At 45.0% G+C, this 27,500-nt stretch overlaps 1 protein-coding gene across 2 annotated transcripts in view; it reads left to right on the top strand.

Moving 5' to 3' along the window:
- klhl17 (kelch like family member 17) overlaps positions 1-27,500 on the top strand; it is a 38,544-nt gene that overhangs the window by 8,635 nt on the left and 2,409 nt on the right. The window contains exons 1-12 of one of the 2 annotated variants that reach the window (XM_062965628.1): positions 8,928-9,130; positions 13,154-13,413; positions 13,498-13,619; positions 14,742-14,963; positions 15,116-15,232; positions 16,121-16,334; positions 16,430-16,574; positions 17,523-17,690; positions 17,794-17,882; positions 19,712-19,785; positions 22,066-22,247; positions 25,549-27,500. The exon at positions 25,549-27,500 is cut by the window's right edge and continues 2,409 nt beyond it. In XM_062965628.1, the coding sequence (XP_062821698.1) occupies positions 9,057-9,130; positions 13,154-13,413; positions 13,498-13,619; positions 14,742-14,963; positions 15,116-15,232; positions 16,121-16,334; positions 16,430-16,574; positions 17,523-17,690; positions 17,794-17,882; positions 19,712-19,785; positions 22,066-22,247; positions 25,549-25,777 (1,896 nt within the window). In that variant the 5' untranslated portion in view covers positions 8,928-9,056 and the 3' untranslated portion in view covers positions 25,778-27,500. Of the gene's footprint in view, positions 1-8,927; positions 9,131-13,153; positions 13,414-13,497; positions 13,620-14,741; positions 14,964-15,115; positions 15,233-16,120; positions 16,335-16,429; positions 16,575-17,522; positions 17,691-17,793; positions 17,883-19,711; positions 19,786-22,065; positions 22,248-25,548 lie in introns of those variants that run through there. The other variant, XM_062965629.1, reaches the window with a different exon arrangement.

The following is a 27,500-nucleotide window of genomic DNA, read 5'->3' as shown; positions in this document are numbered from 1 at the left end:
TTTATAAACATGCATATATAGAGACAGACAGACAGACATGAACCATGACTAGAATGATTTGTTATGGCAATATATATATACATATGCATGCATACTTATGAACAGCTAGTAGTACAGTTTGAAGCCCTATGTCATATGTCACATATGTATATACTAGCTGTGCCCGGCCACGTGTTGCTGTGGCATAGTCTGGTGGTTAGGATCCCTCTGGTTAGGAAGCAGCCTGGCTTTGAAGCTGCAAGGCTGTTCAGTGCTATTCAAGGTAGCCAATGGAGGATCTCTCTGGTTAGGAAGCAGCCTGGCTTTGAAGCTGCCAGGCTGTTCAGTGCTATTCAAGGTGGCCAATGGAGGATCCCTCTGGTTAGGAAGCAGCCTGGCTTTGAAGCTGCAAGGCTGTTCAGTGCTATTCAAGGTGGCCAATGGAGGATCCCTCTGGTTAGGAAGCAGCCTGGCTTTGAAGCTGCAAGGCTGTTCAGTGCTATTCAAGGTGGCCAATGGAGGATCCCTCTGGTTAGGAAGCAGCCTGGCTTTGAAGCTGCAAGGCTGTTCAGTGCTATTCAAGGTAGCCAATGGAGGATCTCTCTGGTTAGGAAGCAGCCTGGCTTTGAAGCTGCAAGGCTGTTCAGTGCTATTCAAGGTGGCCAATGGAGGATCCCTCTGGTTAGGAAGCAGCCTGGCTTTGAAGCTGCAAGGCTGTTCAGTGCTATTCAAGGTGGCCAATGGAGGATCCCTCTGGTTAGGAAGCAGCCTGGCTTTGAAGCTGCAAGGCTGTTCAGTGCTATTCAAGGTGGCCAATGGAGGATCCCTCTGGTTAGGAAGCAGCCTGGCCTTGAAGCTGCAAGGCTGTTCAGTGCTATTCAAGGTGGCCAATGGAGGATCCCTCTGGTTAGGAAGCAGCCTGGCTTTGAAGCTGCAAGGCTGTTCAGTGCTATTCAAGGTGGCCAATGGAGGATCCCTCTGGTTAGGAAGCAGCCTGGCTTTGAAGCTGCAAGACTATTCAGTGCTATTCAAGGTGGTCAAAGGAGGATCCCTCTGGTTAGGAAGCAGCTTGGCTTTGAAGCTGCAAGGCTGTTCAGTGCTATTCAAGGTGGCCAATGGAGGATCCCTCTGGTTAGGAAGCAGCCTGGCCTTGAAGCTGCAAGGCTGTTCAGTGCTATTCAAGGTGGCCAATGGAGGATCCCTCTGGTTAGGAAGCAGCCTGGCTTTGAAGCTGCAAGGCTGTTCAGTGCTATTCAAGGTGGCCAATGGAGGATCCCTCTGGTTAGGAAGCAGCCTGGCTTTGAAGCTGCAAGGCTGTTCAGTGCTATTCAAGGTGGCCAATGGAGGATCCCTCTGGTTAGGAAGCAGCCTGGCCTTGAAGCTGCAAGGCTGTTCATTGCTATTCAAGTTGGTAAGCAATTGGGTTTTTTCTGTTATTTGGACTTTATTTTTCTACGTTTTTTGATTGAAAGACATAGGTTGGATGACTATGTCTTTTTGTGGCCAAATTTGGTGTGATTTGGTCCAGTGGTTTTGTTGTGGGAAAAACACACATTACATTTATATATATATAGATTTAAGGCATATTAGGATCCAAGAGTAAGCCGTAATGCCGTTGTGTGGTTTGGTGGGCGGAAGGCTTCGGAGTGCCGTTGTTTGCAAGCAACTGCAGCAAAACAGAAAAAGGATCTGCTGCAGTGTCTGGAGCTGGGGCAGGGTCTGGATCGGCCCCATTGTGTGTGTGTGTGTGTGTTTGTGTGTGTGTGTGTTGCGGTTGGGAGCATAGACACGCGCCGGTGTGTCCCGGCTGGAGGGTTATCTGAGGTGACTGCCGTATTCCGACGACTGCAGTCTCTCCATCTTTTTAATGTGAAAAAAAAACAAACCACAATTTGCTTTCCAAACAGCTGCCTTTGTGTGTGTTTGTGTAAATGGGTCGGAGGGATTGGGTGCCAAATCCTTTGAGAGAAAGAGCGAGTAAAAGGGAGTCAGTTGCAGTTTATGTTCCCTCCTCCCCAGTCATCCAAAGCTCCAGTGCAGTATTTGGAAACCCTGCATTGCTGGTACCCACAAGAGAACAGATTTTAATATATAATAATAATAATAATAATAATAATAATAATAATAATAATAATAATAATAATATTCATACACACATATATACATACACACACACTTATATATATATAATATATTGTATGTATATATACTTGTAAACTGCCCTGAATCCCTTTCGGGGTGAGAAGGGCAGGATATAAATTATTATAATCAAAATAATAATAATCCTCAAAGCACAGCAGACAAAGAATCAGTACAAGAAAACCGCACTACAAACTAGAGCTGACAGCTGGCACAACAAAACATTGCATGGGGGTCCCAACTTTTGTCTTTTCAATAGAAATATGTACGCCAAAAGAACGTTCAATGTGTTGTCGAAGGCTTTCATGACAAGAAGAGAACAGATTTTAATATATAATAATAATAATATAATACATACACACACACTTGTATATATATAATATATTGTATGTATATATACTTGTAAACTGCCCTGAGTCCCCTTCAGGGTGAGAAGGGCAGGATATAAATTATTATAATCATAATAGTAATAATCCTCAAAGCACAGCAGACAAAGAATCAGTACAAGAAAACCGCACTACAAACTAGAGCTGACAGCTGGCACAACAAAACATTGCATGGGGCTCCCATCTTGTTTTTTCAATAGAAATATGTATGCCAAAAGAACGTTCAATGTGTTGTCGAAGGCTTTCATGGCAAGAAGAGAACAGATGTTAATATATAATAATAATAATATAATACATACACACACACTTATATATATATATATATATAATATTGTATGTATATATACTTGTAAACTGCCCTGAGTCCCTTTCGGGGTGAGAAGGGCAGGATATAAGTTATTATAATCATAATAATAATAATCCTCAAAGCACAGCAGACAAAGAATCGGTACAAGAAAACCGCACTACAAACTAGAGCTGACAGCTGGCACAACAAAACATTGCATGGAGCTCCCATCTTTTGTCTTTTCAATATAAATATGTATGCCAAAAGAACGTTCAATGTGTTGTCGAAGGCTTTCATGGCCAAAATCACCGAGTTGCTGTGAGTTTTCCAGGCTGTGTAAGCATGTCCCAGAAGCATTCTCTCCTGATGTTTCGCCCACATCTATGGCAGGCATCCTCAGAGTTTGTGCAGTGTGATGTGTTGTCGAAGGCTTTCATGGCTGGAATCACCGAGTTGCGGTGAGTTTTCCTGGCTGTATGGCCATGTCCCAGAAGCATTCTCTCCTGACGTTTCGCCTACATCTATGGCAGGCATCTTCAGAGGTTGTGATTTATTGGAAACTAGGCAAGTGGGGTTTGACACAGAGAAGTCACTAAAATCCACAAGCACGTGAACAATCTCAACAGAAAGGAGGAAAGCATGAAAACGAACAAAATCCCAGTACTAAAAAACACTAAAATCAAGACAGTAAATAAAGAACAATCCTCAGAAAACAGCGGCATTCCAGACAGGAAACAATCAGGGCCAGCTAACACCTCCCAAAAAAGGATTCCCCCAGGCAGGAAGCAGCCAGGCATTATAATAATAACAACAACAATAATAATATCAACAACAACAACATTATTTTTGTACTCTGCCTCCATCTCCTCGAAGGGACTTACATATGGCACAAGGTGTCTAAAGCAATGCATAAAACACACACACAGGTTTTGACGCTGCAAGGCTATTCAGTGCTAATCAAGGTGGCCAATGGCAACATTCACACTTGCCTCAGGCAGACAAGAGTTCTTTCTCCCATCCTGGAAATTCCACAGATATATAAACCCCAGATGGTGGTTGACATGATGGACAAGGAACAATCAGGGCCAGTTAACACTTCACAACAAAAGAGTCCCCCAGGCAGAAAACAGCCAGGCTTTGAAGCTGCAAGGCTATGCAATGCTAATCAAGGTGACCAACTGCAACATTCACACTTGTCTTATCAGGGGAATTCCAGATAGGAAACAATCAGGGCCAGCTAACACCTCCCCACAAAGGACGCCCCCAGGTGGGCTTTGAAGCTGCCAGGCTATTCAGTGCTAATCAAGGTGGCCAATGGCAACATTCACGCTTGCCGCCAACAGACAAGAGTTCTTTCTCCCACCCTCCACAAATATATCAACCCCCACTTGCCTCGTTTACAACAGACCTCACAACCTCTGAGGATGCTTGCCATAGACGTGTGCGAAACGTCAGGAGAGAATACTTCTGGGACATGGCTATATATTCCTCACAACCTCTGAGGATGCCTGCCATAGATGTGGGTGAAACGTCAGGAGAGAATACTTCTGGAACATGGAGATATATTCCTCACAACCTCTGAGGATGCCTGCCATAGATGTGGGCGAAACGTCAGGAGAGAATACTTCTGGAACATGGAGATATATTCCTCACAACCTCTGAGGATGCCTGCCATAGATGTGGGCGAAACGTCAGGAGAGAATACTTCTGGAACATGGAGATATATTCCTCACAACTTCTGAGGATGCCTGCCATAGATGTGGGCGAAACCTCAGGAGAGAATACTTCTGGATCATGGACATATATTCCTCACAACCTCTGAGGATGCCTGCCATAGATGTGGGTGAAACGTCAGGAGAGAATACTTCTGGAACATGGACATATATTCCTCACAACCTCTGAGGATGCCTGCCATAGATGTGGGCGAAACGTCAGGAGAGAATGCTTCTGGAACATGGAGATATATTCCTCACAACCTCTGAGGATGCGTGCCATAGATGTGGGCGAAACGTCAGGAGAGAATGCTTCTGGAACATGGACATATATTCCTCACAACCTCTGAGGATGCCTGCCATAGATGTGGGCGAAACGTCAGGAGAGAATGCTTCTGGAACATGGACATATATTCCTCACAACCTCTGAGGATGCCTGCCATAGATGTGGGTGAAACGTCAGGAGAGAATGCTTCTGGAACATGGACATATATTCCTCACAACCTCTGAGGATGCGTGCCATAGATGTGGGCGAAACGTCAGGAGAGAATGCTTCTGGAACATGGACATATATTCCTCACAACCTCTGAGGATGCCTGCCATAGATGTGGGCGAAACGTCAGGAGAGAATGCTTCTGGAACATGGACATATATTCCTCACAACCTCTGAGGATGCCTGCCATAGATGTGGGCGAAACGTCAGGAGAGAATGCTTCTGGAACATGGAGATATATTCCTCACAACCTCTGAGGATGCGTGCCATAGATGTGGGCGAAACGTCAGGAGAGAATGCTTCTGGAACATGGACATATATTCCTCACAACCTCTGAGGATGCCTGCCATAGATGTGGGCGAAACGTCAGGAGAGAATGCTTCTGGAACATGGACATATATTCCTCACAACCTCTGAGGATGCGTGCCATAGATGTGGGCGAAACGTCAGGAGAGAATGCTTCTGGAACATGGAGATATATTCCTCACAACCTCTGAGGATGCGTGCCATAGATGTGGGCGAAACGTCAGGAGAGAATGCTTCTGGAACATGGACGTATATTCCTCACAACCTCTGAGGATGCCTGCCATAGATGTGGGCGAAACGTCAGGAGAGAATGCTTCTGGAACATGGACATATATTCCTCACAACCTCTGAGGATGCGTGCCATAGATGTGGGCGAAACGTCAGGAGAGAATGCTTCTGGAACATGGACATATATTCCTCACAACCTCTGAGGATGCGTGCCATAGATGTGGGCGAAACGTCAGGAGAGAATGCTTCTGGAACATGGACGTATATTCCTCACAACCTCTGAGGATGCGTGCCATAGATGTGGGCGAAACGTCAGGAGAGAATGCTTCTGGAACATGGACATATATTCCTCACAACCTCTGAGGATGCCTGCCATAGATGTGGGTGAAACGTCAGGAGAGAATACTTCTGGAACATGGACGTATATTCCTCACAACCTCTGAGGATGCCTGCCATAAATGTGGGCGAAACGTCAGGAGAGAATGCTTCTGGAACATGGACATATATTCCTCACAACCTCTGAGGATGCCTGCCATAGATGTGGGCGAAACGTCAGGAGAGAATGCTTCTGGAACATGGACATATATTCCTCACAACCTCTGAGGATGCCTGCCATAAATGTGGGCGAAACGTCAGGAGAGAATACTTCTGGAACATGGACGTATATTCCTCACAACCTCTGAGGATGCCTGCCATAAATGTGGGCGAAACGTCAGGAGAGAATGCTTCTGGAACATGGACATATATTCCTCACAACCTCTGAGGATGCCTGCCATAAATGTGGGCGAAACGTCAGGAGAGAATGCTTCTGGAACATGGACATATATTCCTCACAACCTCTGAGGATGCCTGCCATAGATGTGGGCGAAACGTCAGGAGAGAATGCTTCTGGAACATGGACATATATTCCTCACAACCTCTGAGGATGCCTGCCATAAATGTGGGCGAAACGTCAGGAGAGAATGCTTCTGGAACATGGACATATATTCCTCACAACCTCTGAGGATGCCTGCCATAGATGTGGGCGAAACATCGGGAGAGAATACTTCTGGAACATGGACATATATTCCTCACAACCTTTGAGAATGCCTGCCATAGATGTGGGCGAAACGTCAGGAGAGAATGCTTCTGGAACATGGAGATATATTCCTCACAACCTCTGAGGATGCCTGCCATAGATGTGGGCGAAACGTCAGGAGAGAATGCTTCTGGGACATGGACATATATTCCTCACAACCTCTGAGGATGCCTGCCATGGATGTGGGCGAAACGTCAGGAGAGAATGCTTCTGGAATATGGACATATATTCCTCACAACCTTTGAGGATGCCTGCCATAGATGTGGATGAAACGTCAGGAGAGAATGCTTCTGGGACATAACTCTCAAGGATTGCATAGCATTGACCTTCAGCAGTTAAAGTGTAGGATGCTTGATCGCCTTCCAAAGCTTTCAAGGGGCCAAACCTACATCTGGAGTTCGGAACTACCTGTATTAGCAACAGAGGATGATTAATTTCACAGCTTGCGTCATGTTCTTTTAACAAGTGGGGCTATTTATAGGTTGGAGGGCAGTGTGGTTTGAGGGTTTACTTCCAAACCAAACTGGGATGTAACTTGAACTGGGAATAAGAATATACATGTCAAGCACATCTTGATCAATATTGGACTAGGGTTGATAATATCAGAGGCTGGAACATACAAAATAGTACTTTTTCCCCCAGCCAGTGAAACGCTCTTTGTTTGGTGATAAAATGAGAGCAAAGAGAGAGGCCAACTGATACTCCCTGGGAAGGGAGATGAATAGTTCTTTCCTGTTTCCTCACCAGAGAAATGTAGAACTCCTCTCCCAAAGACTGTGAGACTGGGGCAGCTTCATATTGGGAGATATGGATATTTATTATTATTGTATGACACAGCAAACAAGATAGATATGCTGGATTACTTGAGGCATAAGTTCCAATGAATCATTTGGGCCACATAGTTGTGCAGCTTTTCCTTCAATTTTGTCAAGGAACTTTCTATGCAATGTTTTGTTGTGCCAGTTGTCAGCTCTAGTTTGTAGTGCGGTTTTCTTGTACTGATTCTGCTCTAGTTTGTAGTGCGGTTTTCTTGTAATGGTTTTTTGTCTGCTGTGCTTTGAGGAGTTTCTGATTTTTGACGTCAATCAAAGCAGGTTCTTCACTTTGTTTTACATATTCTGCCAGGGCATGTTCTTCTTCTTTGACTGCTTGTTTTACTTGTAAGAGTACTCTGCCCCTATTATTATTATTATTATTATTATTATTATTATTATTATTATTATTATTATTATTATTATTATTATTATTATTATTATGACACAGCAAACAAGATAGACATGCTGGATTTCGTATCACAAAATCACAAGTCAAACACTTCCCAAGTGTCTAGGACTGTGTGTTGTATTTTCGGATGATGCGCACAGATCCCAGTCGGGTGGCCTTTTGCAGTTGGCAGATCGTAATTTTGTCAATGTCTGTTGTTTCCAAATGCCGGCTGAGATCTTTTGGCACGGCACCCAATGTGCCCATCACCACCAGGACCAGAGTCTTTGAAGTTCAATCTTGAGGTCCTGATAGCGGCTGAGTTTTTCCTGTTGTTTTTCGTCAATGCGACTGTCACCTGGGATGGCAACATCAATGATACAAACCTTTTTCTTTTCCACAACTGTGATGTCTGGTGTGTTGTGTGCCAGAACTTTGTCAGTCTGGATTCGGAAGTCCCACAGTATCTTTGCGTGCTCATTTTCCAATACTTTTGCAGGTTTGTGATCCCACCAGTTCTTTACTGCTGGGAGGTGGTACTTGAGGCATAAGTTCCAATGAATCATTTGGGCCACATAGTTGTGCCTCTGTTTGTAGTTTGTCTGTGCGATTTTCTTACAGCAGCTGAGGATATGATCCATGGTTTCGTCAGCTTCCTTGCAGAGTCTTCATTTTGGGTCATCAACTGATTTTTCGATCTTGGCCTGAATTGCCTTTGTTCTGATGTCTTGCTCCTGGGCTGCAAGGATCAGGCCTTCTGTCTCCTTCTTCAGGGTCCCATTCGTGAGCCAGAGCCAGGTCTTCTTGTCAGCTTTTCCTTCCATTTTGTCAAGGAACTTTCCATGCAATGTTTTGTTGTGCCAGCTGTCAGCTCTAGTTTGTAGTGCGGTTTTCTTGTATTGGCTTTTTGTCTGCTGTGCTTTGACTTCAATCAAAGCAGGTTCTTCACTTTGCTTTACATATTCTGCCAGGGCATGTTCGTCTTCTTTGACAGCTTCTTTTACTTATTATTATCATTATTATTATTAGTCAAATTTTGGATTTCTGGCCTTGAACAGAAAGTTTGAATTAGAGAGGTAGGCAGTCTCTTCCAGCTCTATGGTTCTAAGAATTCAGGAATTGTGAGAGTGTTCTGACCTGACCATTCTAAACTGAGTCACGTCCTTCATTTCAAAGCCTGGCTTGATGCTGATCCTGAAGTGAATCAGTTCAGATCCCTAACATAAAAGGCCTGCTTGGGTGAAACATGGTAACGGTTAAGGGAAGTCTTCAAGATTTGGATTTGGTGGGAACTTGTAGACATGCTTCCGAGTCATTGAGGTAACTGTGGAGCGTGGCTGGGCACTGTATCTGAATTGCAGTTATCATCATCCCTTACCAAGTCCCCTTGGGGAGATAGGGCGGAATACAAATAAAATTTTATATTATTATTATTATTATTATTATTATTATTATTATTATTATTATTATTATTATTATGTGAGCTGTAGACCAGTGGACCCCAAACTAAGGCCCAAAGGCCGGATGCGGCCCATCAAAGCCATTTATCCGGCCCCCACAGCACAAGGGCAGAAGAGGGTTGGGCTAAATTACCCAAGGGGTCTCTTCTTCTCTTACAACCATTATTATTATTATTATTATTATTATTATTATTATTATTATTATTATTATTAACATTGAGTCTGGGTGGCCATCTGTCAGGGATACTTTGCTAGTGCTTTTGGTGCACAAAGGCAGAAGGGGGTTGGACTAAATGGTCTCTTCTAACCCTCTTTATCAGGGGTCCCCAAACTAAGGCCCATGGGCCGGATGTGGCCCTCTAAGGTCATTGACCTGGCCCCTGTCCTAAACTTTAGACTTAGGGTTAACCTACCTGGTCTTTGGAGGTCTCTTTGCTTAACTGTGGTCTTATGAGATCGTCTAGATGGTCTTTGAAGGTCTCTTTGCTTAGCTATGGCCTTATGAGACCATCTAGATAGCTTTTGGAGGTCACTTTCCTTACCCATGGTCCTATGAGATTGTCTAGATGGCCTTTGGGGGCCTCTTGCCTTATCTATGGTCTTATAAAACCATCTAGATGGTCTTTGAGGGTCTCTTTCCTTATCTATGGTCTTCTGATGGCCTGATGAGATCATCTAGATGGCCTTTGAGGGTCACTTTCCTTACCTATGGTCTTATGAGACCATCAAGATGGCCTTTGAGGGTCCCTTTCCTTACCTATGGTCTTATGAGACCATCTAGATGGTCTTTGAGGGACCCTTTCCTTATCTATGGTCTTCTGATGGTCTGATGAGATCATCAAGATGGCCTTTGAGGGTCCCTTTCCTTACCTATGGTCTTATGAGACCATCTAGATGGTCTTTGAGGGACCCTTTCCTTATCTATGGTCTTCTGATGGTCTGATGAGATCATCTAGATGGCCTTTGAGGGTCCCTTTCCTTACCTATGGTCTTATGAGACCATCTAGATGGTCTTTGAGGGACCCTTTCCTTATCTATGGTCTTCTGATGGTCTGATGAGATCATCTAGATGGCCTTTGAGGGTCCCTTTCCTTACCTATGGTCTTATGAGACTATCTAGATGTTCTTTGGAGGTCTCTTTGCTTACCTATGGTCTTATGAGATTGTCTAGATCAGGGGTCCCCAAACTAAGGCCCTCCAAGATCACTTACTTTAGATGTAGGGTTGACCTAAGTCTGAAATGACATGAAGGCAAACGACAACAACAATCCTAATTTTGGACTATTTCATCGTAGTCCAGCCCCTCAACAGTCTGAAGGACTGTGAATCGGCCCTCCACTTAAAAAGTTTGAGGACCCCTGGGCTAAACTGTTCATTATCCTGCTCTTAAAACGGATATAATCCATACCTTTTGGAAAGAGACAAATTCATCTCCAACTGCCAAAATCCGAAGGCGCACAGCCTACACTCATTATATTATTCCTCACGCTTCCGCCACTGCGTAGATTAATTAGCAGTCCTCCTATGTATGCATCATGCCTTCCTGGCAGCTTAATTTTCTGTTAAAGTTCAATAGAGCTCTTTTCCGCTTTCTATTGCATGAGCAGCAGCGAACACGGGGGCGGCTTTTGGGAGTCACATCCGTTCAGTCCCCGCTCGCTCCGCAGTGTCGGCAAAGACGGGAGTTCCCATTCTTCCGTCGCGGGAAGAGCGCCGTACCCTTTTTTTGGCTTTCTGTTTACAGTCTGGCAGGAAGCTGGCGGTCTTCACTGCCTCTGCGTGCATCTGTCAATCCGGGTAGCCATCCGGGTCCCTCCGTTTGCACCCGCCACCACCTCCCTCGGCTTTGGCACATTCACAAGAATAAATTAAACGGATTCCTCCTCCCGATGGAGACCCGGTTATTTTTAGACGTGTTTGCAGATGAACATCCTCCCTTGCAGTCAGCAACGTGTCACTGTTTCTCGGTTCGAATATGAGAAAGAGAGAGACAGCGGGCGAGACTGAATCACTGCCAGAATCCAAGGGTGGGTGGATTGAAAGCAAGACTCTGTGTGCCTTCAACTTATGGTGACCCCATGGATTTCAATGCGTTTTCCTCGGCAAGGAACACGTAGAGGTGGTTTGCATTGCCTTCTGAAATATCACCAGCCTTAGTCTAAAAACTAACCAGATCCGGCTCTGCTTAGTGTGCCATCACGCACACTCTTAGCGAAAGAGGCATGAACATGACATCTTTCCCCAGGGGATTGCTTCTTGCCCTCCTTTAGGGAAACTGGAACTCCCAAGGACCAAAACACTGTAGATAACTCAAAACTGGTTTTATTGTTCACAAAAGGTTATCCCAATAAGCTGGAAGATTCAAAGGGGTAAAGGAAAATATACATTACAGTCTTTGGTTGTTTTAAGTCCAAGGAGCTCTGCAGCTGAGAAGCTTTTCCAGGTCCCTCTTTCTCAATGGCTGTGAATGCCGGAGCAAGCCTCAGTCCAAATGGCCTATGTTTGAAGACATAGTGGGGTTTATATACAGTAGAGTCTCACTTATCCAAGACTCGCTTATCCAAGGTTCTGGATTATCCAAGGCATTTTTGTAGTCAATGTTTTCAATATATCGTGATATTTTGGTGCTAAATTCGTAAATACAGTAATTACAACATAACATTACTGCATATTGAACTACTTTTTCTGTCAAATTTGTTGTATAACATGATGTTTGGGTGCTTAATTTGTAAAATCATAACCTAATTTGATGTTTAATAGGCTTTTCCTTAATCCCTCCTTATTATCCAAGATATTTGCTTATCCAAGCTTCTGCCTGCCCGTTTAGCTTGGATAAGTGAGACTCTACTGTACTTCCATTGTTCTTGTGTTGAAGGCATTCATGGCCGGAATCGCTGCATTGCTGTGAGTTTTCCGAGCCATGTTCGGGAAGCATTCTCTCCTGACGTTTCGCCCACATCTATGGCAGGCATCCCCAGAGTTTGTGAGGTCTGTTGGAAACTAGGCAAGTGAGGTTTATATATCTGTGGATTGTGCAAGGTGGGAGAAATAACTCTTGTCTGTTGGAGGCAAGTGTGAATGTTGCAATTGGCCACCTTGAATGTCCTGGCAGCTTCCTGTGTGGGGGAATCTTTTGTTGGGAGGTGTTAAATGGCCCTGATTGTTTCCTGTCTGGATTTCCCCTGTTTTCAGAGTGTTGCTCTTTATTTACTGTCCTGATTCTAGAGTTTTTTTTTAATATTGGGAGCCATGTTTTGTTCATTTTCATGGTTTCCTCCTTTCTGTTGAACTTGTTCACATGCTTGTGGGCTTCGATGGCTTCTCTGTGTAGTAGGACATGGTGGTTGTGAGAGTGGTCCAGCATTTCTGTGTTCTCAAATAATATGCTGTGTCCAGCTTGGTTCATTACATGCTCTGCTATGGCTGACTTTTCTGGTTGAGTTAGTCTGCAATGCCTTTCGTATTCCTTGATTCGTGTTTGGGGAGTGCTGCGTTTGGACGTCCCTATGTAGACTTGTCTACTATACATTAGACTCCTGCAGAGGTGAGATGATCCCTCTTGTCCTTTGCATTTGTTGGATTTTCTTTGTGGGTCTGTAGATAGTTTGTAGGTTGTGTTTCTTCCTCAGCTTCCCTATGTGGTCAGTGCTTCCCTTGATGTCTGGTAAGAACACTTTCTTGTCTTGTCAAGATCTTTGTCTTGACTCTCATGACTTGTTCTTGGCCTTGCTGCTCTTCTGAAGGGCTTCAAGTATGATGAACCGCATGCTTGCCTTCCTTGCAGACTCTTGGATTCAAGAAGGTGTCAACTTTGTGTGAACAAAAACTTATTTTCTTTGTCCCTCTTTTCAAAGTTTAAAATGAGTTTTGTTTCTCTTGACAGAGAGGCCGAAAGGGCGCTGCCGCGAGCCAGGAACGACCCGCCTGCAGCCATGGAGAGCGGGATGCAGCTCCTGAACCGGGACGGCCACAGCATCTCCCACAACTCGAAGCGGCACTACCACGATGCCTTTGTGTGCATGAACCGCATGCGGCAGCGGGGGCTGCTCTGCGACATCGTCCTGCACGTGGCCACCAAGGAGATCAAGGCCCACAAAGTGGTGCTGGCTTCCTGCAGCCCCTACTTCCACGCCATGTTCACAAGTAAATATTTCTTCTTCCAAACCCATTTTCCCAATGCACCCTCCTCTCAGCCTCATAAAGCTCTCCCCTCTCTCTCCTTGTCAGATGAGATGAGCGAAAGCCGGCAGACTCACGTCACGCTCCATGATATCGATCCACAGGCATTGGAGCAGCTGGTCCAGTATGCCTACACGGCTGAGATTGTGGTGGGAGAAGGGAACGTGCAGGTAAGAATCCCTATCTGGATACCAGAGTTCTACAAGGACTATCCCGAAAGTAGATTACGTTTTGGAATTAAAAATGAACAAAGTATAGGAGAAAACATTTACCATATGCAGTTGAAAGCCACACCCAAATACCACTTCTCAACATAGTCGCCATTCAAATCTAGGCACCTATCATAGCAATGAATGAGCTTGGCAACTCCTTCCCCACCAAACTCTGCCGCTTACGCCCTCAAAAAGTATAGGAGAAAACATTTACCATATGCAGTTGAAAGCCACACTCAAATACCACTTCTCAACATAGTCACCATTCAAATCTAGGCAGTTATCATAGCGAGGAATGAGCTTGGCAAGTCCTTCCCCACCAAACTCTGCCGCTTACACCCTCAAAAAGTATAGGAGAAAACATTTACAATATGCAGTTGAAAGCCACACCCAAATACCACTTCTCAACATAGTCGCCATTCAAATCTAGGCACTTATCATAGCGATGAAGGAGCTTGGCAACTCCTTCCCCACAAAACTCTGCCGCTTACACCCTCAAAAAGTATAGGAGAAAACATTTACCATATGTAGTTGAAAGCCAGACCCAAATACCACTTCTCAACATAGTCGCCATTCAAATCTAGGCACTTACCATAGCGATGAATGAGCTTGGGAACTCCTTCCCCACAAAACTCTGCCGCTTGCGTCTTCAACCAGCCGGCCACGCAGCATTTTGGCGACGATGCACAGCTGTGGGAAGGGGTTGAGGATGCAAGCGGCAGAGTTTTGTGGTGAAGGAGTTGCCAAGCTCCCAGGACAGCACAGTGTGGAGTCATGGCATAATAATAATAATAATAATAATAATAATAATAATAATAATAGCATTTAAAATGGGTCCTTACTGCATTTATTCGCCAGTGCAAATGCACCCAGAGAAGGGTATGGACCTTGGGAAACTATAACTCCCAAGACCGCACAGCATGGAGACATGACATGTTAATAATAACAACAACAACAACAGTAATAATAATAATAATATGGGAGATTGCTTATTTCGGGAGGGCCAGAGGAACTCCTCTCCACATGAACCAGTCAAAAAGAGATCTCTCTCTTGCCAATCTGCTTATGTTTTTGTGGCAGACGTTGCTCCCTGCTGCCAGCCTCCTCCAGCTGAATGGTGTGCGGGACGCTTGCTGCAAGTTCCTCCTGAGCCAGCTGGACCCCTCCAACTGCCTGGGCATCCGGGGCTTTGCAGACACGCACTCCTGCAGCGATCTCCTGAAGTCGGCACACAAGTATGTCCTGCAGCACTTTGTGGATGTCTCCAAGACTGAAGAGTTCATGCTTTTGCCTCTCAAGCAGGTAAGACACCATTATAATTCTGAGCAACCCTCCAGACCTTGTTTTGGAAGCTAAGCAAGGTTTGGCCTGAGGATCAAGTGTAGGATAGTTGTGTAATCCAGAAGCAGATTCTCTCAAAATTGTATTCATCTAGACCTTCTCTGCCTGTGCAGGTGCTGGATCTTATTTCCAGTGACAGCCTCAATGTGCCATCGGAAGAGGAAGTCTACCGAGCCGTCCTAAGCTGGGTGAAGCACGACGTGGACAGCAGAAGGCAGCATATTCCCCGAGTAGGTGGCCATGAAGATTTCAATATTGTTTGCCAGGGGAATGGGGAGAAAACACATTTATTTCTATTTGTACGTTTGTAGGACTGAGTAAACAACAAAATCACTGAACCAAATCACACCAAACTTGGCCACAAAAGACATAGTCATCCAATCTATGTCTTTCAAACAAAAAAACCCTATGAAAATAAAGTCCACAACAATGCGTGGCCGGGCACAACTAGTCTATATATATATAAATGCATTTGAAACAATGTGAAAAAGTTGTAGCGTTATCCAAGTTGCCGAACCTGTTTTGAAGTTGATGCCGTGATGCACATCATGGGACAGTGGCACAGTTGGAATGTATTAATTTGATTGGGTTGCTCTGAGTTTTCAGGCTGTATGGCCATGTTCGGGAAGCACTCTCTCCTGATGTTTCGCCCACACCTATGGCAGACATCCTCAGAGGTGGTGAGCTCTATTGGAAACTAGGCAAGTGGGGTTCATATATCCGTGGAATAATGTCCAGAGTGGGAGAAAAAACTCTTGTCTGTTGGAAGCAAGCGGGAATATTGACATTGACCACCCTGATTAGCACTGAATGGCCTGTTTCCTGTCTGGATTTCCCCTGTTTTCAGAGTGTTGTTCTTTATTTAGGCTTTTCCTTAATCCCTCCTTATTATCCATCATTTTCAGTTATCCAACACTTTTATTTTTCAGTGATTGGTTTGGAGGGGTGCCAAAATTCAGTTCGCCTACACTTGAAAATTACCTTGGGCCGGCCCTATCTGCAGTGCCTTTCATGTTCCTTGATATGTGTCTGGGCAATGCTGCATTTGTGGGTCCCTATGGAGACTTGCCCACAGCTGCATGGTATACATTCAGAAAACATTCATTTCCTCTTTCCAGCTTATGAAGTGTGTCCGGCTCCCGCTCCTGAGCCGCGACTTCCTGATGAGCAACGTCGACACGGAACTGCTTGTGAGGCACCACTCAGAGTGCAAAGATCTCCTTATTGAGGCCCTCAAGTACCACCTGATGCCCGAGCAGAGAGGCGTCCTTAGTAACAGCCGAACCCGTCCTAGACGCTGCGAGGGGGCCAGCACCGTTCTGTTTGCCGTGGGTACGACCAAAAACTATGCCTCTGTGAGAGACTTCTCGGAAATTGTTTTCTACTCCCCTTGCATTGTGTTGCTTTCCCTGCTGTGTTTCTTGCAGGTGGAGGCAGCCTCTTTGCCATCCATGGAGACTGCGAGGCCTACGACACTCGGACAGACCGGTGGCACATGGTGGCCTCCATGTCCACGCGCCGGGCCAGGGTGGGCGTTGCTGCCATTGGGAACAAGCTGTATGCTGTGGGAGGGTAAGGTGGCCTTGCCTGTCTAGGAGAAACCACTTTGCCCCACCCATAATAGCAGTGTATAAGTATACCTCGGTTAACAAAATCTGACAAAAAAGCACCTCTGAACTGTTAATATTTTCTGGATGTTAATGAAAACTATGCAAAAACAGCATACTTATAGTTGAGCATTCAGCTCACAGCAAGCAGAGCATGGAGTGCCATGTGGCTGTAAAATAATAGTTGAGCATTCAGCTCACAGTAAGTAGAGCGTAAAGTGGCTGTAAAATAATAGTTGAGCATTCAGCTCACAGCAAGCAGAGCGTGAAGTGCCATGTGGCCGTAAAATAATAGTTGAGCATTCAGTTCACAGCAAGCAGAGCAGGAAGTGCCATGTGGCTGTAAAATAATAGTTGAACATTCAGCTCACAGCAAGCAGAGCATGAAGTGCCATGTGGCTGTAAAATAATAGTTGAACATTCAGCTCACAGCAAGCAGAGCATGAAGTGCCATGTGGCTGTAAAATAATAGTTGAGCATTCAGTTCACAGCAAGCAGAGCGTGAAGTGCCATGTGGCTGTAAAATAATAGTTGAGCATTCAGCTCACAGCAAGCAGAGCGTGAAGTGCCACGTGGCTGTAAAATAATAGTTGAGCATTCAGTTCACAGCATGCAGAGTGTGAAGTGCCATGTGGCTGTAAAATCATAGTTGAGCATTCAGTTCACAGCAAGCAGAGCATGAAGTGCCATGTGGCTGTAAAATAATAGTTGAGCATTCAGCTCACAGTAAGTAGAGCGTAAAGTGGCTGTAAAATAATAGTTGAGCATCCAGCTCACAGCAAGCAGAGCGTGAACTGCCATAGTACCAATGTCTTTCTTTTGGTCTCTGAAGTGCCACAAGATCCCTTTGCATGCTTCCTTCTCCTCAGTTATCTTGCAAATACCAGTTTGTAAAAGTTCTGTTTCACTGCAGCTATGACGGCACATCAGACCTGGCCACCGTCGAGTCGTATGACCCCGTCACCAACTCATGGCAGACGGAGGTTTCCATGGGAACCCGGCGGAGCTGCCTGGGGGTGGCCGCTTTGCACGGACTTCTCTACGCTGCTGGAGGGTACGATGGAGCTTCCTGTCTCAATAGGTAAGAGGGCTCACCTGTTGCCTCTCAACCAGCTTGGTTTGTGGTGACTACCTAGCGTTTTGAATGTCATGACTGTTGGCCATATTTTGTTGTTCCCTCTTAGTGCCGAGAGATACGATCCGCTAACAGGCACCTGGGCCTCTATTGCGGCCATGAGTACCAGAAGGAGATATGTCCGAGTGGCAACGCTAGGTAAGGCCAGCTTGTCTGTTGAGATGGGAAGAAACCTCAGCTTTGGTCGTAAGTGAGCCCTTGGTATCCACAGTCCGTGGATGCTCAAGTCCCATTACATACAAAAGCATAGTAACACAGCATGCCTTTTATAAAATGGCAAAAAGATTGCTTTTGGATTTTTTTTTGAGAAGCAGGATATTTTTGTTATAATTTTCTATTTAAAAAGCTCCCAAAAATACAGCAGAGCATCCAAAAATATAAGCAGGATACTGATGGTTGAGCATTCAGCTCACAGCAAGCAGAGCGTGAAGTGCCATGTGGCTGTAAAGAATTTAGAGCTTAGGAGGCAAAGATACAAAAACAGGATACTTATAGTTGAGCATTCAGCTCACAGCAAGCAGAGTGTGAAGTGCCACGTGGCTGTAAAGAATTTAGAGCTTAGGAGGTAAAGATAAAAAATAGGATACTTATAGTTGAGCATTCAGCTTACAGCATGCAGAGAGTGAAGTGCCATGTGGCTGTAAAACATTTAGAGTTTAGGAGGCAGAGATACAAGAACGGGATACTTACAGTTGAGCATTCAGCTCACAGCAAGCAGAGCGTGAAGTGCCATGTGGCTGTAAAGAATTTAGATCGTAGGAGGGAAAGATACCAAAACGGGATACTTATAGTTGAGCATTCAGCTCACAGCAAACAGAGCGTGAAGTGAATGTGGCTGTAAAGAATTTAGAGCTTAGGAGGCAAAGATACAAAAACGGGATACTTATAGTTGAGCATTCAGCTCACAGCAAGCAGAGCGTGAAGTGCCATGTGGCTGTAAAGAATTTAGAGCTTAGGAGGCAAAGATACAAAAACAGGATACTTATAGTTGAGCATTCAGCTCACAGCAAGCAGAGTGTGAAGTGCCACGTGGCTGTAAAGAATTTAGAGCTTAGGAGGTAAAGATAAAAAATAGGATACTTATAGTTGAGCATTCAGCTTACAGCATGCAGAGAGTGAAGTGCCATGTGGCTGTAAAACATTTAGAGTTTAGGAGGCAGAGATACAAGAACGGGATACTTACAGTTGAGCATTCAGCTCACAGCAAGCAGAGCGTGAAGTGCCATGTGGCTGTAAAGAATTTAGATCGTAGGAGGGAAAGATACCAAAACGGGATACTTATAGTTGAGCATTCAGCTCACAGCAAGCAGAGCGTGAAGTGCCATGTGGCTGTAAAGAATTTAGAGCTTAGGAGGCAAAGATACAAAAACGGGATACTTATAGTTGAGCATTCAGCTCACAGCAAGCATAACATTTCTTCATAGTAAATGTAATATTTTTCCGTGTCAGGAGTGACTTGAGAAACAGCAAGTCGCTTCTGGTGTGAGAGAAGTTGTAAGTAGGCTGAGGCGCACCACATGTTTCTTGGGCTCTTATTTTCCTGGGCCTCCTCTGGTATTTGGCTTCGACTCATGCGTAAATCTCACTGTTGCCATGAAGCCCGCATGCCCTCCTTGCTCCTTCATAATCATAACAACGGGGAGCCCGCAGGCAGTCTCACTTTGCTGACTCGCAGAATGATTCAGAAATGTCCTTGGGAATGTTTAATGTCTCCAAGTGCCAGACAAAGCCTCCGCAGACGGGCGAGAAGGAACATCATGTTCATGCCTTCCATGTAATCTTTCACAGAACTCTACAGAACTACAATAGTTTGTTTCCTCAATTATCTTAACTCAGAAAAAAGGACAAAATAGACCAGATGTGACATCCTGCTAAAACACATCCTGCCCACCCATCAAACTCTGTATTTTAATTTACCATCACTGTTATGGGATATATGATATTGACCTCTCCTTCTCTTCTTACAGACGGCAATCTGTACGCTGTCGGGGGATATGATAGTTCTTCGCACTTGGCAACGGTGGAGAAGTATGAGCCCCAGGTAAATAAGCCAATCCCTTTGCCAGATGACAATACATTGATACATGTGCTTAAATTGTTGTTAATTCTATTGATATTTTAATGCTATTTTCACATAATGGGACGGCTGTTTGCACAAATGATCTCAGATCTCTGAGAGTCAGGGCTGAGCCTCTATAGCTCTCCTGAGAGGCCTTTTAGGACTAAAGGGCGGAGCTAGGGAAGGGGGCAGGGCCTCCTTCCAAGAGCCTGAGATAGGGCTGAGCCTCTACCTCTCCTAAGAGGCCTTTTAGGACTGAAGGGCGGAGCTAGGGAAGGGGGCGGGGCCTCCTTCCAAGAGCCCGAGACAGGGCTGAGCCTCTATACCTCTCCTGAGAGGCCTTTTAGGACTAAAGGGCGGAGCTAGGGAAGGGGGCAGGGCCTCCTTCCAAGAGCCTGAGATAGGGCTGAGCCTCTACCTCTCCTAAGAGGCCTTTTAGGACTGAAGGGCGGAGCTAGGGAAGGGGGCGGGGCCTCCTTCCAAGAGCCCGAGACAGGGCTGAGCCTCTATACCTCTCCTGAGAGGCCTTTTAGGACTAAAGGGCGGAGCTAGTTAAGGGGGCGGGGCCTCCTTCCAAGAGCCCGAGACAGGGCTGAGCCTCTATACTTCTCCTGAGAGGCTTTTTAGGACTAAAGGGCGGAGCTAGGGAAGGGGGCGGGGCCTCCTTCCAAGAGCCCGAGACAGGGCTGAGCCTCTATACTTCTCCTGAGAGGCCTTTTAGGACTAAAGGGCGGAGCTAGGGAAGGGGGCGGGGCCTCCTTTCAAGAGCCCGAGACAGGGCTGAGCCTCTATACTTCTCCTGAGAGGCCTTTTAGGACTAAAGGGCAGAGCTAGGTTAGGACTAAAGGGCGGAGCTAGGGAAGGGGGTGGGGCCTCCTTTCAAGAGCCCGAGACAGGGCTGAGCCTCTATACTTCTCCTGAGAGGCTTTTTAGGACTAAAGGGCGGAGCTAGGGAAGGGGGCGGGGCCTCCTTTCAAGAGCCCGAGACAGGGCTGAGCCTCTATACTTCTCCTGAGAGGCCTTTTAGGACTAAAGGGCGGAGCTAGTGAAGGGGGAGGGGCCTCCTTCCAAGAGCCTGAGACAGGGCTGAGCCTCTATACCTCTCCTGAGAGGCCTTTTAGGACTAAAGGGCGGAGCTAGGGAAGGGGGCGGGGCCTCCTTTCAAGAGCCCGAGACAGGGCTGAGCCTCTATACTTCTCCTGAGAGGCCTTTTAGGACTAAAGGGCGGAGCTAGGGAAGGGGGCGGGGCCTCCTTTCAAGAGCCTGAGACTGGGCTGAGCCTCTATACCTCTCCTGAGAGGCCTTTTAGGACTAAAGGGCGGGGCTAGGGGTGGGACAGGGCTGAGACAGGGCTGAGCCTCTATACCTCCCCTGAGGTACTTGTTAGAACACGGGGGCGGAGTATAGAGGTTCAGCCCCGTCAGGCACTTGGGAAGAGGCCCCGCCCCCTCCTCTAGCCCCGCCCCGTGTCCAGGAGAGGGATAGAAGCTCAGCCCTGCCTCAGAGCTCGTAACTCCGCCCATCCCAGTCCTGGCTGCCCATTTGTGGCCCCTCCCACCTCCCCCTCGCAGCCCTGCATCTTAGACTAGGGGAGAGGCTCAGCCCCGCCCTCTTGAGCAGAAGCCATGCCCACCCCTCTAAGCCACACCCCCTTTCCAGGGGGTGCTGAGTCATATATTTTCTGGAAAGGGGGCAGCAGGCAAAATAAGTTTGGGAACCACTGATCTATACACATAATAAAAGTGAAAATATGTATATGTGTGTGTGTGGCTGGAGTTTCCACTTCCACAAACAGCTATAGCTCCCACTATGCTGGAGACACCAATGGCTCTCCCGCCAATGACATTGCAGGTTATGGCGAGCGCCGTAAACATATACTAGACCCCTGCCAGAGTCCCCCACAAACACCATACTGCTCACCATCCAAGGGACAATTTCATCTTAGATTTTCTGTCTTTCCTCCACCACAGACATCCCAGTGTTCCTGACTCTCTCCATTGCTGTCAAATTTGCATGATCCCGCCCACTGCTTCTCCCATAACTTCCAATTTTCATTTCTACGTCACACAGCAAACAGAGGAATTGATCAGCAACGGAACTTACTAGAGAAGTTTGGAGAGAATTCTCCATGATTTATAGGAGTTGTAGATACTGGGATGTATAGTTCACCTGCTCAATGGACCTGGACCGAACTTGGCACACAGCAAAAAAGTCAAAGTGCATGATGAGATGTGTTTCCTTTCTTTTCCTTTCTCCCACCAGATCAACACCTGGACCCCCATTGCCAACATGCTCAGCCGTCGTAGCAGTGCTGGCGTGGCTGTGTTGGAAGGGATGCTGTATGTGGCTGGCGGCAACGATGGGACCAGCTGCCTTAACTCGGTGGAGCGCTACAATCCCAAAACAAACACTTGGGAAAGTGTGGCACCCATGAACATACGGAGGTAGGGAGCAGCTTCTTTCATGGAGGGATTGGGACTAAACGACTGAATATTGGGTTGCTGTGAGTTTTCCGGGCTGGGGGAATCCTTTGTTAGGAGGTGTTAGCTGGCCCTGATTGATTCTTGACTCACAGCAACCCAGTGATTCCGGCCATGAAAGCCTTCAATAAGACATAGATGATGTTGATGATGATGAGTACACAGCAAACAAGATCACTCTGCTGGCTGTTGCACTGGATCACACAATAGACACTCGATGTATCAATGAATAATACGTGCATTTCTGAATAGGGTGGCCTTTTGCAGTTGACAGATGATAATTTTGTCAGTTCTGATTGTGTTTAACTGCAGGCCAAGCTCTTTGGGCATCCAGTGTGCCAATCATCACTGGGATCGTCTGGACTTGTGCCAGAGTCTTTGCAGTTCAATATTATTATTATTATTATTATTATTATTATTATTATTATTATTATTATTATTATTATTATTTTATTATGACACAGCAAACAAGATAGATATGCTGGATTTCATATCACAAAATCACAAGTCGAACACTTCCCAAGTGTCTAGGACTGTAATGTATTTTCGGATGATGCGTGCAGATCCCAGGAGGGTGGCCTTTTGCAGTTGGCAGATCGTAATTTTGTCAATGCCTATTATTTCCAAATGCCGGCTGAGATCTTTTGGCATGGCACCCAGTGTGCCCATCACCACCGGGACCACCTGCACTGGTTTCTGCCAGAGTCTTTGAAGTTCAATCTTGAGGTCCTGATAGCGGCTGAGTTTTTCCTGTTTTTTTTCGTCAATGCGACTGTCACCTGGGATGGCAACATCAATGATCCAAACCTTTTTCTTTTCCACAACTGTGATGTCTGGTGTGTTGTGTTCCAGAACTTTGTCAGTCTGGATTCGGAAGTCCCACAGTATCTTTGTGTGCTCATTCTCCAATACTTTTGCAGGTTTGTGATCCCACCAGTTCTTTCCTGCTGGGAGGTGGTACTTGAGGCATAAGTTCCAATGAATCATTTGGGCCACATAGTTGTGCCTCTGTTTGTAGTCTGTCTGTGCGATTTTCTTACAGCAGATGAGGATATGATCAATGGTTTCGTCGGTTTCCTTGCACAGTCTGCATTTTGGGTCATCAACTGATTTTTCGATCTTGGCCTTAATGGCCTTTGTCCTGATGTCTTGCTCCTGGGCTGCAAGGATCAGGCCTTCTGTCTCCTTCTTCAGGGTCCCATTCGTGAGCCATCACCAGGTCTTCTCCTTATCAGCTTTTCCTTCAATTTTGTCAAGGAACTTTCCATGCAATGTTTTGTTGTGCCAGCTGTCAGCTCTAGTTTGTAGTGTGGTTTTCTTGTACTGGTTTTTTGTCTGCTGTGCTTTGAGGAGTTTCTGATTTTTGACTTCAATCAAAGCAGGTTCTTCACTTTGCTTTACATATTCTGCCAGGGCATGTTCTTCTTCTTTGACAGCTTGTTTTACTTATTATTATTATTATTATTATTATTATTATTATTATTATTATTATTATTATTATTATTTTATTATGACACAGCAAACAAGATAGATATGCTGGATTTCATATCAAAAAATCACAAGTCGAACACTTCCCAAGTGTTATTATTATTATTATTATTATTATTATTATTATTATTATTATTATTAGTCAAATTTTGGATGTCTGGCCTTGAACAGAAAGTTTGAATTGGAGAGGTAGGCAGTCTCTTCCAGCTCTATGGTTCTAAGAATTCAGGAATTGTGAGAGTGTTCTGACCTGACCATTCTAAACTGAGTCACGTCCTTCATTTCAAAGCCTGGCTTGATGCTGATCCTGAAGTGAATCAGTTCAGATCCCTAACATAAAAGGCCTGCTTGGGTGAAACATGGTGACCGTCAAGGGAAGTCTTCAAGATTTGGATTTGGTGGGAACTTGTAGACATGCTCCTGAGTCATTGAGGTAACTGTAGAGCAGGGGTCCCCAAACTTTTGAAACAGGGAGCCAGTTCACGATCCTTCAGACAGTTGGAGAGCCGGACTATAGTTGGCCACAGAGCAATAATAATAATTATTATTGTTATTGTTATTAATAATAATAATAATAAAAAGAGGGTTGGAAGAGAACCTTTGGGCCATTGAGTCCAATCCCCTTCTGCCTTTGTGCACCGAAAGCACAAGCAAAACACCCCTGACAGATGGCCACCCAGTCTCAATGTTAATTATTATTATTAATAATAATAAAGAGGGTTGGAAGAGACCCCTTGGGCTATTTAGTCCAATCCCCTTCTGCTTTTGTGCACTGAAAGCACAAGCAAAGCACCCCTGACAGATAGCCACCCAGCTTCAATGTTAATAATAATAATAATAATAATAATAATAATGCAATTTTGTGATACAAAATCCAGCATATCTATCTTGTTTGCTGTGTCATACAATATAATAATAATAATAATAATAATAATAATAATAATAATAATAATAATTAATAATAATACAACTGCAAAAGGCCATCCTGCTGGGATCTGCGCGCATCATCCGAAAATACATCACACAGTCCTAGACACTTGGGAAGTGTTCGACTTGTGATTTTGTGATATGAAATCCAGCATATCTATCTTGTTTGCTGTGTCATAATAATAATAATAATAATAATAATAATAATAATAATAATAATACATCACACAGTCCTAGACACTTGGGAAGTGTTCGACTTGTGATTTTGTGATATGAAATCCAGCATATCTATCTTGTTTGCTGTGTCATAATAATAATAATAATAATAATAATAATAATAATAATAATAATAATAATACATCACACAGTCCTAGACACTTGGGAAGTGTTCGACTTGTGATTTTGTGATACGAAATCCAGGATATCTATCTTGTTTGCTATGTCATAATAATAATAATAATAATAATAATAATAATAATAATAATAATAATAATAATGGTTGTAAGAAAAGAAGAGACCCCTTGGGTCGTTTAGTCCAACCCCCTTCTGCCCTTGTGCCATGAGGGCCGGATAAATAGCTTTGATGGGCCGCATCCGGCCCCCGGGCCTTAGTTTGGGGACCCCTGCTGTAGAGCGTGGCTGGGCACTGTATTTGAATTGCAATTATCATGAACTGGGCAAAAGTGCACTAAGTAAGACTTGTAAACATGGTGGAGGTTAAAGTGCTATAAGATCATGGGGGAGAAGCTTAAAAAGGGGGTGAACCCTGAGGCTCATCCATGGAGCACTGTCTTGAGCAGCCGCAAATATGACCATTGGTAATGCCGCTCCTTCCCTTTGTCTCTCTCAGGAGCACCCACGACTTGGTGGCCATGGACGGGTGGCTCTACGCGGTGGGCGGCAACGACGGCAGCTCCAGCCTCAACTCCATCGAGAAGTACAACCCGCGCACCAACAAGTGGGTGGCGGCCTCCTGCATGTTCACGCGCCGCAGCAGCGTGGGGGTGGCCGTGCTGGAACTCCTCAACTTCCCGCCTCCTTCCTCGCCCACCCTCTCGGTCTCCTCGACGAGTCTTTGACAAAGAGTCCGCTCGCGCCTCCTCCTCGTCTCAAGGGAACTGCAGCATCTGTCGGAGCGCCAAACCGGCCTGGCCTGACCCCTGCGGCCGCCACTCGCTGTGACGGGCGGGAGAGAGCCGCCGCGATGGTGCACGAGAGACGTTTTTAGTCATGTTTTTCATAGAGGCCTGAATGGATCTAAACAAATAATAACACCAAGAACAACAACAAGGGACCTCCTGGTTTTCCTCATCTGTTTCATCCTTCCGCGACTGATTTTTGCTGACGTGAAAATGTCCTGTTTCCAACCTCAACAACAGTGCGGCGTCATCGGCGTAGGTTGGGTTCTGTGCCAACAGCTGAATGTAAGCTGTGAATGTCACATTTAGCCAAAAACTTCTTACCGAGCCTATATAGTTCTTAATGGCGGGGCGACGCCTCTCCTGCTGGTGTCTATTGAAAAGATGCCTTAAAAGATCATAGAACAAGCAAAACAAACACAAACAGGGCTCGCGTCCTCTAAGGCCCGTCATGATTTTCAACCTGGGTATGTGCCATCTTTGCTGACATCCCCGGAGTCATGGGTTAGGGAACTTTTCCCAAACTTTTTCCCAAACTTCTGGCTCTGTTACGCTTCCTTCTCTTCTCTTTTTCTCTTCTACTATAAGGTATCAGCTGCTCAAAGATTGTACTTGGAGAGCACGAAACCCGCCTTTGTGTCCGTCCGTCCGTTACATTTCATATTTTAAAATCCTGTATTATTTTTGTTCATTTGTTCGTTTGTTGTCGTTTATGTTTATTTATGTTTTAGGTGGGGAGAGGTGTTTCGGAAAAAGGAGGCACTTCTTTTGCTCATACAGCATGTGCAAGCTCTCTCTTTCTCTGTATATATGTATGGGAAATTATTTGAATATCCTAATCCTGTTGACACATTGAAATGATTGAGAGCGCCACTGCTCCGTGCATTTCACACTGCTATTGCACAAAGTCTATTTATTTCAGAGACATATTGTACATACGTGTTGTCGAAGGCCATCACGGCCGGAATCACTGGGTTGCTGTGAGTTTCCCGGGCTGCCTGGCCATCTTCCAGAAGCATTCTCTCCTGACGTTTTGCCCACATCTATGGCAGTCAGTCTTGGAGGCTGTTGAGGTCTGTTGGAAAACTATACAAGTAGGGTTTATATATCTGTGGAATAATGTCCAGGGTGGGAGAAAGAGCTCTTGTTGGTTTGAGGCAAGTGGGAATGTTGCAGTTGACCACCTTGATTAGAAGCATTCTCTCCTGACGTTTCGCCCACATCTATGTCGGACATCCTCAGAGGTTGGAAACTAGGCAAATGGGGTTTATATATTTATGTATTTATTTATTTATTAGCAACATTTATAACCCGCCCTTCTCACCCCAAAGGGGACTCAGGGTGGCTTACAAGCTATATATACAGACAATAAATTATATTATTAGTATAGCACAATATAAGCACTACATAAGCATTATTATTGTACTATATTATGTGTATATACAATATATTATAATATTAGTATAGTATAATATAAATATTATATTATTATATTGTACTGTACAACTATATTGTAATATAAATATACAATTATAATAGTGTATTGTTATCACATTGTATTACATCATAATATTATTATCAATATTATATGTATATACAATATATTATATTAGTATAGTATAAATATTATATTATTATATTGTACTATAAGACTATGTGTATT

This window comes from Anolis carolinensis, unplaced genomic scaffold, assembly GCF_035594765.1.
Source record: "Anolis carolinensis isolate JA03-04 unplaced genomic scaffold, rAnoCar3.1.pri scaffold_15, whole genome shotgun sequence".
NCBI lineage: Eukaryota > Metazoa > Chordata > Lepidosauria > Squamata > Dactyloidae > Anolis > Anolis carolinensis.
This window is presented reverse-complemented; position numbering and strand designations above follow the sequence as displayed.